The 21,965-nt window shown below is 41.1% G+C and overlaps 1 protein-coding gene across 1 annotated transcript in view; it reads right to left on the bottom strand.

The window, feature by feature from the left end:
• EML5 (EMAP like 5) overlaps window positions 1–21,166 on the bottom strand; it is a 261,422-nt gene extending 240,256 nt beyond the window's left edge. Inside the window, exon 1 of the mRNA XM_053710836.1 lies at window positions 21,140–21,166. Coding sequence (XP_053566811.1) covers window positions 21,140–21,166 — 27 coding nt within the window. The remainder of the gene's footprint in view (window positions 1–21,139) is intronic.
• Window positions 21,167–21,965: the final 799 nt, after the last annotated feature.

Here is a 21,965-nt window from a genome sequence, read left to right as displayed (position 1 = left end):
CCCCGCTTGGGTTGGATGAAGATTTTGGAGCCAGGACCGATCGGTGATACCCGGTGAGGTGAAGATAAGGTAGGAAGATCTTCAGGGGCTTAGTGTTAGGTTTATTAGGGGTACATAGGGATAATGTAAGTAGCGGCGGTTTACGGAGCGGCAGATTAGGGGTTAAAAAAAATATGCAGGGGTCAGCGATTGCGGGGGCGGCAGAATAGGGGTTAATAATTGTTAGGTTAGGGGTGTTTAGACTCGGGGTACATGTTAGAGTGTTAGGTGCAGATGTAGGAAGTGTTTCCCCATAGCAAACAATGGGGCTGCATTAGGAGCTGAACGCGGCTTTTTTGCAGGTGTTAGGTTTTTTTTCAGCTCAAACAGCCCCATTGTTTTCTATGGGGGAATCGTGCACAAGCACGTTTTTGAAGCTGGCCGCGTTCGTAAGCACCGCTGGTATCGAGAGTTGAAGTTGCGGTAAATATGCTATACGCTCCTTTTTTGGAGCCTAACGCAGCCATTCTGTGAACTCTAAATACCAGCGGTATTTAAAAGGTGCGGCCAGAAAAAAGCCAGCGTAGCTAACGCACCCCTTTGGCCGCTGAACTCTAAATCTAGGCGCTAGTTAATCAATCATTATAGATACAAGTTATCTACTTGCAGCAGAAATAGCAAGGTTCTTATGTCACTTAACCTCTTCACTACTGGGAACTTGCCCAAATTACCAGAGAATTTTAAGCATTTTTGCTATCACTTCATTTAACAAGAAATTGTTTTTTTATTTCCCTACCAAAACTATTTTTTTTTAAGTAGACAACCCAAGGTATTGATCTAGGCTCATTTTGGTATATTTCATGCCACTATTTCACCACCAGATGCAATCATATTAAAAAAATAATTACATTTTTCACAAATATTAGGTTTCTCACTGACATTATTTACATACCACTTGTAAAAGCTTCTCTGCGATCCCCTTTGTTCAGAAATAGCAGACATACATGGTTTTGCCATCGCTTTTTTGGTAATTAGAAGGCCGCTAATTGCAGCAGTGCACCACACTTCTATTATTCTTGGCAGTGAAGGGGTTAATCAGGCAGCTTGTAAGGTTAATTTTAGCTTTAGTGTAGAAATTACCCTCACACCTGACACCTCCCACCCCCTGATCCCTCCCAAACAGCTCTCTTATCTCCCCCCCCACACACACTGGTCACCACCATCTTAGTTACAGGCAGACAGTCTGCAGTTTAGGGTTTTGTTATTATTATTATTTATTTTTAAAAAAACGTATGCAGTGCAGTGATCCTCCTAAACCCTCCCACCTCCTTGATCCCCCCCCAAATAGCTCTTTAACCCTCCCACTAATTGAGGCATATTTTTAAATTTTATTACATTTTTAAATTTTATTACATTTTTTTAATTTTTCTTTTTCTGAAGTGCAGTGGTCCGAACCGCCTCCCCCATTCCAGCGATCATTAGCTAGGGTCCCTAACCCCCTGCCCCACATTTTTTCTGCAGTGTAGCTCCCCATCCCTCCCTCTCCCTTCATTTTTTTTTTCTGCAGTATAGGGCTCATCACACTTCCTCCCCCTCGCTCCGCCCCTCGTCTGACCACCCATCTCCTGTTTTCCCCTCACACCCCCTGCCGGCACCAGCAGATGATCGTTACAGATGGTGACACATGCACCAATCGTGCTCTGATTTCATATGCGGGCCGATGCCTGAAGCTCAAGAACTCCAGCTCTCGGCTGTAGCTTTACAGCCGAGAATATTTGAGTTTCCTGCAGCTTGGACGTATATATACGTCATGTGGTACAATGAGCTTTGTATTGTATGACATATATATATATATATATATATATATACACGTCCAAATGGGCTAAGGGTAAATAGATCACAAGTTAGGCCTCATCTTGAATAATGTGTACAGTTCTGGATGCCATATCTCTAGAAGCATATAAATAAACTGGAATCTGTTCAAATGAGAGCTACTAAAATGGTACATGGTCTAAAAATATAAAACTTACAAAGAAAGGCTCAATGACCTAAACAAATAGCTTAGAGGTGAGAAGGAAAAACATAATTTATGCTTACCTGATAAATTTATTTCTCTTGTAGTGTATCCAGTCCACGGATCATCCATTACTTGTGGGATATTCTCCTTCCCAACAGGAAGTTGCAAGAGGATCACCCACAGCAGAGCTGCTATATAGCTCCTCCCCTAACTGCCATATCCAGTCATTCGACCGAAACAAGCCGAGAAAGGAGAAACCATAGGGTGCAGTAGTGACTGAAGTTTAATTAAAATTAAGACCTGCCTTAAAAGGACAGGGCGGGCCGTGGACTGGATACACTACAAGAGAAATAAATTTATCAGGTAAGCATAAATTATGTTTTCTCTTGTTAAGTGTATCCAGTCCACGGATCATCCATTACTTGTGGGATACCAATACCAAAGCTTAAGTACACGGATGATGGGAGGGACAAGGCAGGAACTTAAACAGAAGGAACCACTGCCTGTAGAACCTTTCTCCCAAAAACAGCCTCCGAAGAAGCAAAAGTATCAAATTTGTAAAATTTTTAAAAGGTATGAAGCGAAGACCAAGTCGCAGCCATGCAAATCTGTTCAACAGAGGCCTCATTTTTAAAGGCCCAGGTAGAAGCCACAGCTCTAGTAGAATGAGCTGTAATTCTTTCAGGGGGCTGCTGTCCAGCAGTCTCATATGCTAAACGGATTATACTCCGAAGCCAAAAAGAAAGAGAGGTTGCCGAGGCCTTTTGACCTCTCCTCTGTCCAGAGTAAATAACAAACAGGTGAGATGTTTGGCGAAAATCTTTAGTAGCCTGCAAGTAAAACTTCAATGTACGGACTACGTCTAGATTATGCAAAAGACGTTCCTTCTTTGAAAAAGGATTAGGGCATAATGATGGAACAACAATCTCTTGATTGATATTCTTGTTAGAAACCACCTTAGGTAAAAACCCAGGTTTTGTACACAGAACTACTTTATCTGATTGAAAGATCAGATAAGGAGAATCACAATGTAAGGCAGATAACTCTGAGACTCTTCGAGCCGAGGAAATAGCCATCAGAAAAAGAACTTTCCATGATAGAAGTTTGATATCAATAGAATGAAGGGGTTCAAACGGAACCCCTTGAAGAACTTTAAGAACCAAGTTTAAGCTCCATGGGGGAGCAACAGGTTTAAACACAGGCTTAATTCTAACTAAAGCCTGACAAAATGCCTGAACGTCTGGAACTTCTGCCAGACGCTTGTGCAAAAGAATAGACAGAGCAGAAATCTGTCCCTTTAAAGAACTAGCTGATAGTCCTTTGTCCAAACCCTCTTGGAGGAAGGACAATATCCTAGGAATCCTAACCCTACTCCATGAGTAATTCTTGGCTTCACACCAATGAAGATATTTACGCCAAATCTTGTGGTAAATTTTCCTGGTGACAGGCTTTCGTGCCTGTATTAAGGTATCAATTACTGACTCGGAGAAGCCACGCTTTGATAGGATCATGCGTTCAATCTCCATGCAGTCAGTCTCAGAGAAAGTAGATTTGGATGATTGAAAGGACCTTGTATTAGAAGGTCTTGTCTCAGAGGCAGAGTCCATGGTGGAAAGGATGACATATCCACTAGGTCTGCATACCAGGTCCTGCGTGGCCATGCAGGCGCTATCAATATCACCGATGCTCTCTCCTGTTTGATTTTGGCAATCAGACGAGGGAGCAGAGGAAACGGTGGAAACACATAGGCCAGGTTGAAGAACCAAGGCGCTGCTAGAGCATCTATCAGTGCCGCTTCTGGGTCCCTGGACCTGGATCCATAACAAGGAAGCTTGGCGTTCTGGCGAGACACCATGAGATCCAGTTCTGGTTTGCCCCAACGGAGAACCAATTGAGCAAACACCTCCGGATGGAGTTCCCACTCCCCCGGATGAAAAGTCTGACGACTTAGAAAATCCGCCTCCCAGTTCTCTACCCCTGGGATATGGATAGCTGATAGGTGGCAAGAGTGAGTCTCTGCCCAGCGAATTATCTTAGAGACTTCTGACATCGCTAGGGAACTCCTGGTCCCCCCTTGATGGATGATGTAAGCCACAGTCGTGATGTTGTCCGACTGAAATCTGATGAACCTCAGTGTTGCTAACTGAGGCCAAGCTAGAAGAGCATTGAATATTGCTCTTAACTCCAGAATATTTATTGGGAGGAGTTTCTCCTCCTGAGTCCATGAACCCTGAGCCTTCAGGGAGTTCCAGACTGCACCCCAACCTAGAAGGCTGGCGTCTGTTGTTACAATGGTCCAATCTGGCCTGCGAAAGGTCATACCTTTGGACAGATGGACCCGAGATAACCACCAGAGAAGAGAATCTCTGGTTTCCTGATCCAGATTTAGTAGAGGGGACAAATCTGTGTAATCCCCATTCCACTGACTGAGCATGCATAATTGCAGCGGTCTGAGATGCAGGCGCGCAAATGGCACTATGTCCATCGCCGCTACCATTAAGCCTATTACTTCCAAGCACTGAGCCACCGTGGGGCGCGGAATGGAGTGAAGAACATGGCAAGCATTTAGAAGTTTTGATAACCTGGATTCCGTCAGGTAAATTTTCATTTCTATAGAATCTATCAGAGTCCCTAGGAAGGAAACCCTTGTGAGAGGAGATAGAGAACTCTTTTTCTTCGTTCACTTTCCACCCATGCTACCTCAGAAATGCCAGAACTATCTCTGTATGAGACTTGGCAATTTGAAAGCTTGACGCCTGTATCAGGATGTCGTCTAGGTAAGGAGCCACCGCTATGCCTCGCGGTCTTAGAACCGCCAGAAGTGAGCCCAGAACCTTTGTAAAAATTCTTGGGGCTGTAGCCAACCCGAATGGAAGAGCTACAAACTGGTAATGCCTGTCTAGAAAGGCAAACCTCAGGAACCGATGATGATTCTTGTGGATCGGAATGTGAAGGTAGGCATCCTTTAAGTCCACTGTGGTCATGTACTGACCCTCTTGGATCATGGGTAAAATGGTTCAAATAGTTTCCATCTTGAATGATGGAACTCTGAGGAATTTGTTTAGGATCTTTAGATCCAAAATTGGTCTGAAGGTTCCCTCTTTTTTGGGAACCACAAACAGATTTGAATAAAACCCCTGTCCTTGTTCTGTCCGCGGAACTGGATGGATCACTCCCATTACAAGGAGGTCTTGCACGCAGCTTAGGAATGCCTCTTTCTTTATCTGGTTTGCAGATAATCTTGAAAGGTGAAATCTCCCTTGTGGGGGAGAAGCTTTGAAGTCCAGAAGATATCCCTGAGATATGATTTCCAACGCCCAGGGATCCTGAACATCTCTTGCCCACGCCTGGGCGAAGAGAGAGAGTCTGCCCCCTACTAGATCCGTTATCGGATAGGGGGCCGCTCCTTCATGCTGTCTTGGAGGCAGCAGCAGGCTTTCTGGCCTGCTTGCCCTTGTTCCAGGACTGGGTAGGTTTCCAGGCCTGCTTAGATTGAGGAAAAGTTCCCTCTTGTTTTGAAGTAGAGGGAGCTGATCCTGCACCTGCCTTGAAATTTCGAAAGGCACGAAAATTAGACTGTTTGGCCTTTGATTTGGCCCTGTCCTGAGGAAGGGTATGACCCTTACCTCCAGTAATGTCAGCAACAATTTCTTTCAAACCAGGCCCGAATAAGGTCTGCCCCTTGAAAGGAATGCTTAGTAATTTAGACTTTGAAGTCACATCAGCTGACCAGGATTTAAGCCATAGCGCCCTACGCGCCTGGATGGCGAATACGGAATTCTTAGCCGTTAGTTTAGTCAAATGAACAATGGCATCAGAAACAAATGAGTTAGCTAGCTTAAGTGTTCTAAGCTTGTAAATAATTTCAGTCAATGGAGCTGTATGGATGGCCTCTTCCAGGGCCTCAAACCAGAACGCCGCTGTAGCAGTGACAGGCGCAATGCATGCAAGGGGCTGTAAAATAAAACCTTGTTGAATAAACATTTTCTTAAGGTAACCCTCTAATTTTTTATCCATTGGATCTGGAAAAGCACAACTGTCCTCAACCGGGATAGTGGTACGCTTTGCTAAAGTAGAAACTGCTCCCTCCACCTTAGGGACTGTCTGCCATAAGTCCCGTGTAGTGGCATCTATTGGAAACATTTTTCTAAATATAGGAGGTGGGGAAAAGGGCACACCGGGTCTATCCCACTCCTTACTAATAATTTCTGTAAGCCTTTTAGGTATTGGAAAAACATCAGTACTCACCGGCACTGCATAGTATTTATCCAGCCTACACAATTTCTCTGGCACTGCAAATGTGTCACAGTCATTCAGAGCAGCTAATACCTCCCCAAGTAACACACAGAGGTTCTCAAGCTTAAATTTAAAATTAGAAATCTCTGAATCAGGTCTCCCCGATTCAGAGACGTCACCCACAGACTGAAGCTCTCCGTCCTTAGGTTCTGCATATTGTGACGCAGTATCAGACATGGCTCTTACAGCATCTACGCGCTCTGTATCTCGTCTAACCCCAGAGCTATCGCGTTTGCCTCTCAATTCAGGCAATCTGGCTAATACATGTGACAGGGTATTATTCATGATTGCAGCCATGTCCTGCAAAGTAATCGCTATGGGCATCCCTGATGTACTTGGCGCCATATTAGTGTGCGTCCCTCGAGCGGGAGGCGAAGGGTCCGACACGTGGGGAGAGTTAGTCGGCATAACTTCCCCCTCGACAGACCCCTCTGGTGACAATTCTTTTATAGATAAAGACTGATCTTTACTGTTTAAGGTGAAATCAATACATTTAGTACACATTATCCTATGGGGCTCCACAATGGCTTTTAAACATAATGAACAAGTAGTTTCCTCTGTGTCAGACATGTTTGTACAGACTAGCAATGAGACTAGCAAGCTTGCAAAACACTTTAAACAAAGTTAACAAGCAATATAAAAAACGTTACTGTGCCTGTAAGAGAAACAAATTTTGGCAAAATTTGAAATAACAGTGAAAAAAGGCAGTTACACTAACAAAGTTTTTACAGTGTATGTAACAAGTTAGCAGAGCATTGCACCCACTTGCAAATGAATGATTAACCCCTTAATACAAAAAACAGATTAACAAAACAAAAATATGTTTTTTAAACAGTTATAACAACTGCCACAGCTCCTACTTTTGAAGCCTTTTGAGCCCATCAGAGATATCCTATAGCATGCAGGGGACTGCTGAGGGAAGCTGAATGTCACAGTTTGTAATTTTAACTGCACCAACTGTAACTTTTATACTATAACAGTGGAAAGCCTCAGGAAAACTGTTTCTAGCAAAAATAAAGCCAGCCATGTGGAAAAAAACTAGGCCCCAATAAGTTTTATCACCAAAGCATATATAAAAACGATTAAACATGCCAGCAAACGTTTTATATTACACTTTTATAAGAGTATGTATCTCTGTTAATAAGCCTGATACCAGTCGCTATTAAATCACTGCATTTAGGCTTAACTTACATTAATCCGGTATCAGCAGCATTTTTCTAGCAAGTTCCATCCCTAGAAATATGTTTACTGCACATACCTTATTGCAGGAAAACCTGCACGCCATTCCCTCTCTGAAGTTACCTCACTCCTCAGAATATGTGAAAACGGCAATGGATCTTAGTTACTTCTGCTAAGATCATAGAAATCACAGGCAGATTCTTCTTCTAATGCTGCCTTTGATAAAACAGTACACTCCGGTACCATTTAAAAATAACAAACTTTTGATTGAAGTTAAGAAACTAACTATAATACACCACTCTCCTCTTACTACGTCCATCTTTATTGAGAGTTGCAAGAGAATGACTGGGTATGGCAGTTAGGGGAGGAGCTATATAGCAGCTCTGCTGTGGGTGATCCTCTTGCAACTTCCTGTTGGGAAGGAGAATATCCCACAAGTAATGGATGATCCGTGGACTGGATACACTTAACAAGAGAAAGGGGTGATATGATAGAAACTGTTAAGTATATTAAGGGGCATAATAAAGTTGATGCTAAAATCATTATTCACAAAAGGAGCAACACCAGAATGCAAGGTCAAGATCTCAAGCTCAAGGGTAGCAGACTCAAAAGCAATATGCAAAAGCACTTCTTCACAGAAAGGGTAGTAGATTCATGCAATATACTTCCATTAGAGGTGAAAAAGGAAAACACCATATTTTATGGTTTTTGGTACTCATTTGTATTCAAATTCCATGTTTCTATATGCTCATCACCACAATACCTTTCCTTCTTCTCAAACCTTGGTGGGTTATTGACAGTCAACCCCTAACTCTCCCTAAACATTACATTTTAGTCTGTGGACACTCTTGATTTCTTAAAATAGAAAATAGAAAAACTTGCAAGGACATAGAAAACAAATAGTTAACAACTGCAGTTTCACAAAGTTAAGGTTCCTTCTCTGTCAGTTTACCAATGTCAGGTTCGTTGCCATGACATCAATTGAGAATGCTAGAACATTCAATACTGAAAAGCAAAGCAAAATACAAACACCTGTAAAAAAAAAAAGAGAAAAAAGCAAAGGAACTCTGAAAATAAAAAGATATTTAATACTTCAGTTAAAGTGTGTCATATTGGTGCCTGGATTGTTATGAGGTAATATAAACAAAGAAGTAAAAATGACCCTGAAAATCAAATAAAGTTGACATGAAAAGGAATCTTTATAAAGCTGCCACCTTTCATTCAGGCCAAACCCGAACACTCTTGTGCTGTGCACAGCACAGGAAATATTTTTTTGTTTTGTAGAGTACACACTACGTACAAGAGCAAATAAACACAAGCTCTCACATAGATATTCACACTCTCACACACACTCACACACACAAAGGGGACGATTTAACAAGGCCCAAATGGCCCCTAATCGTCCTGTTTCCGTGCGAGCCTTCAGGCTTGCCGGAAACAGGAGAGTTAAGAAGCAGTGGTCTTAATTCATATGCCTCCTCTGAGGCTGCAGACATCAATCTGCCTGATCGTGTACGATCGAGTTGATTGACACCCCTTGCTAGTGACTGGCATTGCACAAGCAGTTCACCAGAACTGCTTGTGCATTGTTAAATGCCGAGAGAACTGCTTGTGCAATGTTAAATGTCGACAGCGTATGCTACAGCGGATCATTGATCAACATTGATAAATCAGCCCTAGACTCACACACAAAGACACACTCACGCTCTCACACACTCACACACTAATACATATTCTCTCACCGACACTCTCACACACATACACAGAGACACTCGCTACACACACACACACACACACACACACACACACAGACAAACACAAAGACACACACTCTCACACCACAGCTAAGCAAAATGTAGGAGCCATCACTCAGTAAGAAAAACAGTACTAGTACAGTACTACTAGGCAGTGTATATTTTCCCCCCAAACCCGACGTTTTGCATGTCCGGATATCCCAGACTGTCAGGGTCATTCCTGGACAGGTGGCAACCCTAAATATTTATGATTATTGTACAACCCCAATTCCGAAAAATTTGGGACAGTATAGAAAATGCAAAAAAAACAAAACAAAAGGAGTAATTTGAAAATTCAATTTACCCTGTACTATATTGAAAATACATTATTAACATATTATTTGATGTTTTACTTTGTGAATTTAATATATATTTTTTTAAATATACACTCATTTCAAATCTGATGACTCTTTTTGTTTGTTTGTTTTTTTTGCATTTTCTATACTGTCCCAACATTTTGCGAATTGGGGTTTTAATTCACTATTTTCTGCTGCAAGCTTATACAGGTATACCCCGCTCATACAGCGGATTAGGGACCGGAGCCCCGCTGTAAAGTGAAAACCGCCTTAAAGTGAAACAAGGCAGTTTTAGCTTTCTTTTCAGTGTTTAAAATCTTGAAAACATGTTTGAACTAACATATATTAGGGGTGCAATAGTGCTATGTTTAGTTTAACACTAGCACAGCACAGTATTCAATTAGTATTCAATAAATACTGCACCTGTAAAATTGTGACAATTACTGTAGTAAAATTTACCAGACTATAGCACGGAGACAGATTGCACTGCAATGCTATAAACAGAGTGAACTAAGCATAAACAAATGGTGCCATTCACTTTTCTAGCAATCTCACAATGATTATAGCACTGTTTCAAAATCCTTGGAGGCTGAACTTCAGCTCCACAAAGCGCTGTATTAGCGAATCGCTGTAAAGTGAAGCGCTGTAAAGTGAGGTATACCTGTATAATAAAAAGTCACAAATTGTGAATATATCTGTCTAAGCCTAAACCAGCAAATTTAGAAGGAAGATATGTTGTGCTGAGTTTTTATATTGCTTCTTTGCAGCTAAATTGCTCCATACACTCAGCTTATAGTTTCCTATATTCACCTACTGTTTATACGTCTGCTTCCCCAATTGCCGATGTGACATTCCCAACCACTTGACACTCCCATACATTGAGTAAGTTGCATGACTACTTTGCCAGCTGCCCTTTTTATACTCTACTATTTTTTTATCTTTAAAGGGACAGTCTACAATAGAATTTGTATTGTTATAAAATATATATATAATCCCTTTATTACCCATTCCCCAGTTTTGCATAACCAACACAGTTATATTAATATACTTTTTACCTGTGTGATTACCTTGTATCTAAGCATCTTCTGACAGCCCCCTGATCACATGGCTTTTTATTTATTATCTATTGACTTGCATTTAGTATTGTGTTGTGCTAAATCTTAAGTAACTCCTCGGGCATGAACACAATGTTATCTATATGGCACACATTAACTAGCAGTCTCCTATTGTGAAAAGCAAATACAAAATCATGTGATAAGAGGCTGTCTGTAGTGGCTTAGAAACAGGCAGAAATTTAGAGGTGTAAATGTTATAAAGTATATTAATATATAAATGTTGGTTGTGCAAAGCTGGGGAATGGGTAGTAAAGGCGATATCTATCTTTTTAAACAATAACAACTTTAGTGTAGACTGTCCCTTTAATACCAAAGACAAATTATTCTAATGGTTCTAATTTTGAGAATACTGTGTTTGTCATCATCTATGTAATTGTTACATAATTCCCTCAATGCCACAAATAGAAATGTCCCTACTTCTGTGCCAAATAAACCCCTGCCAACTTCCATCAAAAACAACAATACTGATATAGAAATATGTAGTGAGTGTAAGAGTTAAATGATAAAGTATAGTTGTGGTAAATTATAACCAGAGATGCACTGTGGACAACGAATAAATACTTAGATTAACTAAGTTACAAGAAGAAATCAAGAGACAAAGAGAGTCTGCGGTGCAAAAATGCACTAAGTGCTCTATCTTTTATCAAGACAGAAAGAAAAAGGAAACAACATAGAATGCAGTTTCTATTATTTAAAATTGCCTATTTGGCATTCAGCCAAGCTGTACACAGCAAGTGCAAGTTAAAGGGACACTCAACTCAAAAGAAACTTTGATTATTCAGATAGAGCAGTAGTTTTAATACTCTTTCCAATTGACTTCCAATATCAAATTTGGCACAGTCTTTTGATACACACACTTTCTCGGGAACACGCTCCTACTGAGCATGTGCAAAAGATCACAGGGTATACATATACTTGTCTGTGATTGGCTGATGTCTGTCATATAGTACAGGGGGCCGAAAAATGGTAGGAAAAAAAAATTGCCCGAAATTTTTTTTTTACTGCTTATTTGAAATTCAGAGTATGGGGCCAAATTATTAAGCTGTCAACCAGCTTATTCCACGCAAGCCTTCAGGAATTAAGAAGCTGCTCCTTAACTGGTCCACAACCTCTGAGGCGGCGGACAGCAATCAGCCTGAACAGATAAGATCGGGTTGTTAGACACCCCCTGCTAGCGGCCAATGGGCCACAAATGTGCAGGGGGCGGCATTGCACAAGCATTTCCCTAGAAGCGCTTGTGCAATGGTAAATGCCTACCTCTATGTGTCGGCTTGTGCAATGATAAATCTACCCCTATGTGTTATTACATTGTCTTTTAATTATGCACTTGTTAATTATATAATTCTACTGCAATGAGTGGTCCTTTAAAATTACATCATAGGAAATTAGATAGACAAATTTCACAAACATACTTATTAATATAGTCACAATGGGCCATAGCTCTAATTAGCAATTATACAAATATTTGTCATGGTGTAGCGCGATATGACTTTTCCGCGCGCGATGTGACCTTTTTGCAATCAATTTCCATTGCACTGGTATTGCAAGTCTTGAAAAAAGGTGATTGAAGCGCGCATTTGCCTTTTACACAACAGGTCTTCAGGTGCGTTAATCCATTTACGTTCAACTTAACATGAACACTAGATAGTGCGATTACAGTATTTTTTTGCATCCTGAGTTAACATAAGCTCGACAATTGTAATCTAGCCCATAGTTATATGCAAGCAATAGTGCAACCTTGCACACTTTTATGTCCATTTAACTAATGCTTATCAAAACTCAGTTGTAACCCCTGATGGTTTAACCTTTACCATACACTAATAACAATAAACCATGCCCTTAAAAGAGACTAACATTAGGTAAAAATACAAATGAAAAGGAAAAAAGACCAAATGTATCCAATATCCAAACTGATAATGGGGATTAGTACCCCTTAATATCAGACAAATGTTTACAGTTCTCTATCAGATTGACTTAGTCATTATCATTGTGTTAAAGGCAGGGGCGTATTAACGGAGAGGCCAACAAGGCCGGTGCCTATTACGACGGATTTTGGGGGGCGGCACTTGTCCACACCACAGTGACCACACTGCACTAACGCTGCTAACTTGCCAGCCTAGTTCCCCTATCTGCCGCACATTAAAGCTTGAGCCCGGGAGTCACGCACATGCGCAAGTGATCTCCCAGGCCAGGCGGCAATGGAAGTGAGACTGAGTAGTGACATTAACAAGAATATGAGGCCGGCGGCAGTGCAACACCAGAGAGATGGGGAACGGCCGGGAAAGTAAGGTATGCCAAGGTCGGAGGCCCTTTTTACTAGTGATCATAAAGGGACAATCAAGTCAAAATTAAAATTTTATGATTCAGATGGAGCATACAGTTGGAAACAGCTTACCAATTTATTTAATTTAACAAAATGTGCAGTCTTTTTTCATCACCTCCTACTGAGCATGTGCCAGAATTCACAGAATATATGTATATGCATTTGTGATTGGCTGATGGCTATCACATGATACATGAGTCGTGGAAATAGACATAACTGAAATTTGTCAGAAAAGGGGCCGATTTATCAAATGCCTGGTGGACATGATCCACTGTAGTGATCATGTCTGCCAGACAATGATAAGTGGCGACAGCATACACTGTTGGCATTTATCATTGCACAAGCAGTTCTGGTGAACTGCTTGTGCAATGCCGCCCCCTGCAGATTTGGGGTGTCAATCAACCCGATCGTCTGAGATCGGGCGGATTGATGTCCGCAGCCTTAGAGGCAGCGTACAAGTTAAGGAGCAGTGGTCTTAAAACCGCTGCTTCTTAACTCCTGTTTCCGGTGAGCCTGAAGGCTCACTCAGAAACATGGGTATATGGCCCCATTTGGGCCGTGATAAATCGGCCCCTAAGGGACCTATTTACTAAATGTCGGACGGACATGATCTGCTGTCGGCATTTAACGGCATTCTAGTGAAATGCTTGTGCAATGCCTCCCCCTGCAGATTTGCAGCCGCTAGCAGGGGGTGTCAATCATCCCTATCGTATCTGATCGGGAGGATTGCTGACCGCCACCTCAGAGGTGGCGGACGAGTTAAGGAGCATAACTCCTGATTCCAGTAAACCTTAAGGCTTGCGTGGAATAGGCAGCACTGACTGCTTAGTAAATCAGCCCTAAGTTTCTATAGCATTGTCTTTTTATCATGCATTTGTTGTCGACTATGCAAATCTACTTTATTTAATAGCCCTTTAAAGTATTGAAGAATGTGACTGCAAGCTTTCTGTTCTGCCCAATTAATTATTCTCTTTTTCATGTTTTATAGGGCTTAAAAACAGAATTTATGTTTACCTGATAAATTACTTTCTCCAACGGTGTGTCCGGTCCACGGCGTCATCCTTACTTGTGGGATATTCTCTTCCCCAACAGGAAATGGCAAAGAGCCCAGCAAAGCTGGTCACATGATCCCTCCTAGGCTCCGCCTTCCCCAGTCATTCGACCGACGTAAAGGAGGAATATTTGCATAGGAGAAATCATATGATACCGTGGTGACTGTAGTTAAAGAAAATAAATCATCAGACCTGATTAAAAAACCAGGGCGGGCCGTGGACCGGACACACCGTTGGAGAAAGTAATTTATCAGGTAAACATAAATTCTGTTTTCTCCAACATAGGTGTGTCCGGTCCACGGCGTCATCCTTACTTGTGGGAACCAATACCAAAGCTTTAGGACACGGATGATGGGAGGGAGCAAATCAGGTCACCTAGATGGAAGGCACCACGGTTTGCAAAACCTTTCTCCCAAAAATAGCCTCAGAAGAAGCAAAAGTATCAAATTTGTAAAAGTTGGTAAAAGTGTGCAGTGAAGACCAAGTCGCTGCCTTACATATCTGATCAACAGAAGCCTCGTTCTTAAAGGCCCATGTGGAAGCCACGGCCCTAGTGGAATGAGCTGTGATTCTTTCAGGAGGCTGCCGTCCGGCAGTCTCATAAGCCAATCTGATGATGCTTTTAAGCCAAAAAGATAGAGGTGTAGAAGTTGCTTTTTGACCTCTCCTTTTACCAGAATAAACAACAAACAAGGAAGATGTTTGTCTGAAATCCTTTGTAGCATCTAAATAGAATTTTAGAGCACGGACAACGTCCAAATTGTGTAACAAACGTTCCTTCTATGAAACTGGATTCGGACACAAAGAAGGTACAACTATCTCCTGGTTAATATTTTTGTTGGAAACAACCTTCGGAAGAAAACCAGGCTCAGTACGTAAAACCACCTTATCTGCATGGACCAGATAGGGCGGAGAACACTGCAGAGCAGATAACTCAGAAACTCTTCTAGCGGAAGAAATTGCAACCTAAAACAAAACTTTCCAAGATAATAACTTAATATCTACGGAATGTAAGGGTTCAAACGGAACCCCTTGAAGAACTGAAAGAACTAGATTAAGACTCCAGGGAAGAGTCAAAGGTCTGTAAACAGGCTTGATTCTAACCAGAGCCTGAACAAACGCTTAAACGTCTGGCACAGCTGCCAGCCTTTTGTGAAGTAAAACAGATAAAGCAGAGATCTGTCCCTTCAGAGAACTCGCAGAAAATCCTTTCTCCAAACCTTCTTGTAGAAAGGAAAGAATCTTAGGAATTTTTATCTTGTTCCATGGGAATCCTTTAGATTCACACCAACAGATATATTTTTTCCATATATTATGGTAAATTTTTCTAGTTACAGGCTTTCTAGCCTGAATAAGAGTATCTATTACAGAATCTGAAAACCCACGCTTTGATAAAATCAAGCGTTCAAACTCCAAGCAGTCAGTTGGAGGAAAACCAGATTCGGATGTTCGAATGGACCCTGAATAAGAAGGTCCTGTCTCAAAGGTAGCTTCCATGGTGGAGCCGATGACACATTCACCAGGTCTGCATACCAAGTCCTGCGTGGCCACACAGGAACTATCAAGGTCACCGAAGCCCTCTCCAGATTGATCCTGGCTACCAGCCTGGGAATGAGAGGAAACGGTGGGAATACATAAGCTAGGTTGAAGATCCAAGGTGCTACTATTGTATCCAATAGAGTCGCCTTGGGATCCCTGGATTTGGACCCGTAACAAGGGACCATGAAGTTCTGACGAGAGGCCATCAGAACCATGTCTGGAATGCCCCATAATTGAGTTATTTGGGCAAAGATTTCCAGATGGAGTTCCCACTCCCCCGGATGCTCCTCCATCGCCAGGGAACTCCTTGTTACCCCCTGATGGTTGATATATGTAACAGTCGTCATGATGTCTGATTGAAACCTTATGAATTTGGCCTTTGCTAGTCAAGGCCAAGCCTTGAGAGCATTGAATATCGCTCTCAGTTCCATTATGTTTATCGGGAGAAGAGAGTCTTCCCGAAACCATAGACCCTGAGTTTTCAGGGGTTCCCAGACCGCGCCCCAGCCCACCAGACTGGCGTCGGTCGTGACAATGACCTACTCTGGTCTTCGGAAGCTCATTCCCTGTGACAGGTTGTCCAGGGTCAGCCACCAACGGAGTGAATCTCTGGTTATTTGATCAACTTGTATCGTCGGAGACAAGTCTGTATAATCCCCATTCCACTGTCTGAGCATGCACAGGTGCAATGGTCTTAGATGAATTCGTGCAAAAGGAACTATGTCCATTGCCGCAACCATCAAACCTATTACTTCCATGGACTGCGCTATGGAAGGAAGAAGAACAGAATGAAGTACCTGACAAGAGCTTAGAAGTTTTGATTTTCTGGCCTCTGTCAGAAAAACCTTCATTTCTAAGGAAACTATTATTGTTCCCAAGAAGGGAACTCTTGTTGACGGGGACAGAGAACTTTTTTCTATGTTCACTTTCCACCTGTGAGATCTGAGAAAGGCTAGGACAATGTCCGTATGAGCCCTTGCTTTTGACAGAGACGACACTTGAATCAGGATGTCGTCCAAGTAAGGTACTACTGCAATGCCCCTTGGTCTTAGCTGCATGAAATTGGTTGTAGAAGGTAACCTTGCTGAACAAACATCTTTTTAAGCAAACCCTCTAACCTTTAATCCATAGGATCTTGAAAGCACAACTATCTTCTATAGGAATAGAAGTGCGTTTGCTTTCCAAAAACAACTGAGCATTAGAGGCGCGAAAATGAGGCTCTGTCTATGACTAGAAAAGGCCCCCAGTGAAAAAGGTGTCCAATACAGTGCCTGCCGTTTTTATTAAAACAATCCCCAATATTTAACAACTATTAAAAGTAATAATCTGCCAAATATACTTAGTAAAGTAATCGTTTTAGCCCAGAAAAATGTCTACCAGTTTTTTAAGCCCTAATGAAGCACTTTATTCTTTTACTTAAACTTAAGAAAATGGCTTACCGGTTCCCATAGGGAAAATGACAGCTTCCAGCATTACCGAGTCTTGTTAGAAATGTGTCATACCTCAAGCAGCAAAAGTCTGCTCACTGTTTCCCCCAACTGAAGTTAATTCCTCTCAACAGTCCTGTGTGGAAACAGCCATCGATTTTAGTAACGGTTGCTAAAATCATTTTCCTCTTACAAACAGAAATCTTCATCTCTTTCCTGTTTCAGAGTAAATAGTACATACCAGCACTATTTTAAAATAACAAACTCTTGATTGAAGAATAAAAACTACATTTAAACACCAAAAAACTCTAAGCCATCTCCGTGGAGATGTTGCCTGTACAACGGCAAAGAGAATGACTGGGGAAGGCGGAGCCTAGGAGGGATCATGTGACCAGCTTTGCTGGGCTCTTTGCCATTTCCTGTTGGGGAAGAGAATATCCCACAAGTAAGGATGACGCCGTGGACCGGACACACCTATGTTGGAGAAATATACAATTTCATTTTAAATGTGCAATAGAAATATTGCAGTTAATTCTATCTCTTATAAATCTAAATATAGAAGAATAAATTAAAGGGAAGACATTACCCATAAAGAATGCCAAGTAATATGCATAATGGAACAGTACCAGCATATACAGCCTAAATGCACCAATGGCGCTGAACCTTTGTCAGTAGATTTCTGCCAGTTATTTTTATGATGCTGTTTGAGAGTTGTGATAGCTGATAATAATTTCCAGTCTAAATGCTTTTTACTGCTTGGGTTTCCCACATCTTTTACTTAATAAGAAACCACATGTCACGGAGGAAGAGAATTCTTTATTTAATTCTATTGGATCAACATCATGTGTCTTTTAGTCAGTGTAATTCATCAAAACCAGATAATAAAGCTTCTGGGTCCAAAGTAATTACTTTAAGTAAGAGCCATTTCCCAGTCAAATGCCAGCTAAATGGATTACTGTCCCATAAAGCCTCCTCAGTAGGAAGTAACAGCTGAGACAGCAATATGTAAAAACCCAGTGAGTGATATCGCACAAATCAATGCAGAGACAAGAAAACAAGGACATGTTTAATTCTGATGACTGAATTGGGTCAAATCTTTACAAAGAACAATCTTTTATATCTCTGGACACACAGTTTAGTGTTTAACTTATAAGGACAATATTACATGAAAATAAGAAATGCATATTGGAGAGATATCAAATATTATTAGCAATGGTTAACTTTAAAATGTTTTGCATAAAATACAAAATGGCTGTCAGCATATTTCCTGATTGCAGACATTAGCCCATTGGAGGATTTATCTTTATGACTAACAGGTGTCAGTGGTATAACGAGTTATTAAAATAAGTGTAAAAAGGAAAAATCTACTGATTTTAATTTTATTTCCATTAGTGAATACAATTATAGTAACAAGCAAAAGTGAAGGATGTTTACAGCATTTTGAAATTATTATTATCATTTATTTATAAAGCGCCAACATTTTACGCAGCGCAATACAAAGGTATATTACAATTATAAGGGTACGATACAATAAAAACTTGAGACATTATGTAAGACTATACAATGTACATTACTACAGTTACATAAACAAACAAAAGGAGAGGAGCACCCTCTCTGCCCTTGAGCACAATCGGTTGTGGATGCACTTTAATACAAAGTAGTAGTTAGAGATGCTCTCAAGCTTACAACCTAAAAGCATCACAACCCATGGAGATTGTAAAACTAAAGCGTCTTTATACTCAGTAAGATAAAACACATCTTTTCCTTAGGAACTCTGGTTAATCCAAAACCATTAATAATGAAATGTTACATAAAGAACAACTTGACAACATAATTGTGTCACGGTTATGGTCTCCCCATGCTTTCTATGGTGAACACAGGCCTCAAACAGGACTGAATGGGGTGTGTGACAGATATCAATCTCATATCTAGTCTCTGACCCCACTAGAGTACACTGGAAGCAGGAGGTGATACTACAGCTTTAAAATAATGCATTTAATGACTAAACTAAGCAACCAACCAAGCATATTGACCAACCTGGTCTTCCTCCAGCTCCTCCTATTATTATTATCATTGACTATTTGTAGAGCGCCTACAGATTACGCAGTGCTATAAACATAGGTATATTATGCAAATGTAGCATTAATTTGAGACAAATGTGTAGAGGGCTCTGCCCTCTACCCATTTCTCTCATGAATGATTGACAAAGCAGCTGGGCTCGTCGGCTTACATGCTATGGGAGTTCAAAGGGATGACAAAAAGAAGAAATGAACTGTGGTAAGAAAACGTTAGCGTATATTATATGCAACCCTGAACAGTAAAGTCTTTAAGGAGCACTTTAAACTTTGAAAACTAGGGGAGACTCTTGTGGAGCGAGGCAAAGAGTTTCACAAAATAGGTGCCATGATTAGGAAGTCCTGTAGACCGAAATGTGAGGAGGTAACGAGAGAGGAGAAGAGAAGGAGGTCGTGAGGAGGAAACGAGAGAGGAGGTCATGAGCAGAACGAAGGGAACGGGAGGGAGAGTATCTGGTTCAAGGTCTGAGTTATAGGAGGAGCAATTTTATTTAGGGCCATGAATGTCAGAGTCAGGATTTTGTGTTTTATTCTCTTATGTGTGTGCAGCTGGCTGCCTTGCTGAAGTACTGAGATAGTCACTGTCTTGCTTCCTCAATACTCCTTACATTGCACATCGGACAACAGAAAGATTAATAAACATATTACCACTAAATAGGGAATTGGGACACCTTTCTGCCCCTATTAAGTGCACAGCATTTCCCAAAGAAATTTTATTTCACAATTTCTTTTTAGAATGCAGCTGGTATCTGTTTCTATGACCAAGACCTATCTCATGATCTATCTATATCCTGGTTTATCTTTGTTTAAGAACATTGAAAAGTCAGTTATTTAAGACAATTCTGTATTATGAGTATTGCCAAGTCCTGTCTCCTGATCTCAAGCCAATATCCATCAGACTCACAATACAAAGAGGCTGTGTCAATCATAGGCTAAGTTTCAGAGGTAGATGAAAAGCATCCATCAAAATACCCAATCCTACTCGTGCACAGAGGTTTCAGTCCAGACATTGACAGTGCTAATTAAAATGCTGAAATAATGTATACATTTTTTACATTAAAGGGACAGTAAAGTTAAAATAAACTTAAATGGGTTTGATAAAATACATTTTAAACAAATTTCCTATTTACTTCAATTATCAGTTTTGCTTAGTTCTCTTTGTATCCTTTGTTATTTAAGTAATCCTAGATGAGCTTAGGAGCATGCACATGTCTTTAGCCATCTTTTATAGCAATGTTTTTTTATAGTTACACACTGCTGCCATAGACTGCTATAGACATGTACACGCTCCTAAGCTTCTACCTAGGTTAACTCTAAACATAGGATATCAAGAGAACAAATACATTTAATAACAGAAATATATTGGAACTGCATGCTCTATCTGAATTACTAAAGTTTCATATTGACTTTACTGTCCCTTTAAAGCAGTATAGTACACTAGTATGATTATCTTTTTTTCTCCTGAGAGAGAGAGAGAAAGGCATTTTGACAGCATCTATCAAGACGAGTGTCTCACAAGAAGACCCAGTTATACAAACCTTTTAATATATATACTGATTCAGAGTAGTTTCGCTGGAAGTTGCGCTCTCCCTGAGCGTCCTCTCAGTCTCGTGTACCCGGCACTATGGAGAGTGGGCAGGGGACACACCCCCTTTAAGGATCCTCTTCATTGGCTGCAACTCCAAGCGTGTCTGCCACATACGCATACAAACAAATGTAGAGAGTTAAAGAGGAGATTGCGCTCGATGAGCCCGAGGAAAAATCAAAGTAAAGTAAGCCCAGGCAGGAGGTTTATTAAAAACCAAAATATATTAGAAAATTTTTTAAAAAGTAAGAAATAAGGACCAAATACAAAAGTCCTGTAAAGAAGCCAGCAGTGACTCAGAGCAGTCAGGTTAGTGAACTGATCCTCCTGCAGACATGCGCACTTGTTCACTGCTTCAAAGCACTGCTTCTTTACAGGACTTTGTATTTGGTCCTTATTTCTTACTTTTTAACATTTTTTCTAATAAATTTTGGTTTTCAATAAACCTCCTGCCTGGGCTTACTTTACTTTGATTTTTCCTCGGGCTCATCGAGCGCAATCTCCTCTTTGACTCTCTCTCTCTCTCTATATATATATATATATATATCACAGTACAAATGCTGTAGCTTCACAGTAGTGACTAAGAGGCCTATTTAACAACGGTCTTGCGGACCTGATCCGACAGTGCGGATCAGGTCCGCAAGACCTCGCTGAATGCGGAGAGCAATACTCTCTCCGTATTCAGCATTGCACCAGCAGCTCACAAGAGCTGCTGGTGCAACGCCGCCCCCTGCTGACTCACGGCCAATGGGCCGCCAGCAGGGAGGTGTCAATCAACCCAATCGTACTCGATCGGGTTGAATTGTGGCGATTCCTGTCCGCCTGCTCAGAGCAGGCGGACAGGGTTATGAAGCAGCGGTCTTTAGACCGCTGCTTCATAACTGCTGTTTCTGGCGAGTCTGAAGACTCGCCAGAAACATGGGCCCACAAGCTCCTTACGGCCCAGATTACAAATGTAGTGCAAATTAATATTACAAGTCCATGCTAAAACAGATTTACCAGAGAAGGTTAGATAAGGACATCACTTTAGCGTGCCCTATACTTTCAATGGATATTGTGACCGCGCTAAATATAGCTCATATTACAAGTTGAGCGAGCTAACCCAAATGTGGCCTAGTGCACTTTTCTTTCAACTTGTAATACCAGCACTAACATGGGAGCTCATTGATTTACCTTAAGCACATTTAATGCTCACAAGCGATATCAATTTATCGCTCCACTAGTATTCTAGGCCTTAAGTTTTAACACAGTTGAGTCAAAGGCCTTTCAAAAAGATCCAATATTAGGCA

Source organism: Bombina bombina, chromosome 1, assembly GCF_027579735.1.
Source record: "Bombina bombina isolate aBomBom1 chromosome 1, aBomBom1.pri, whole genome shotgun sequence".
NCBI lineage: Eukaryota > Metazoa > Chordata > Amphibia > Anura > Bombinatoridae > Bombina > Bombina bombina.
This window is presented reverse-complemented; position numbering and strand designations above follow the sequence as displayed.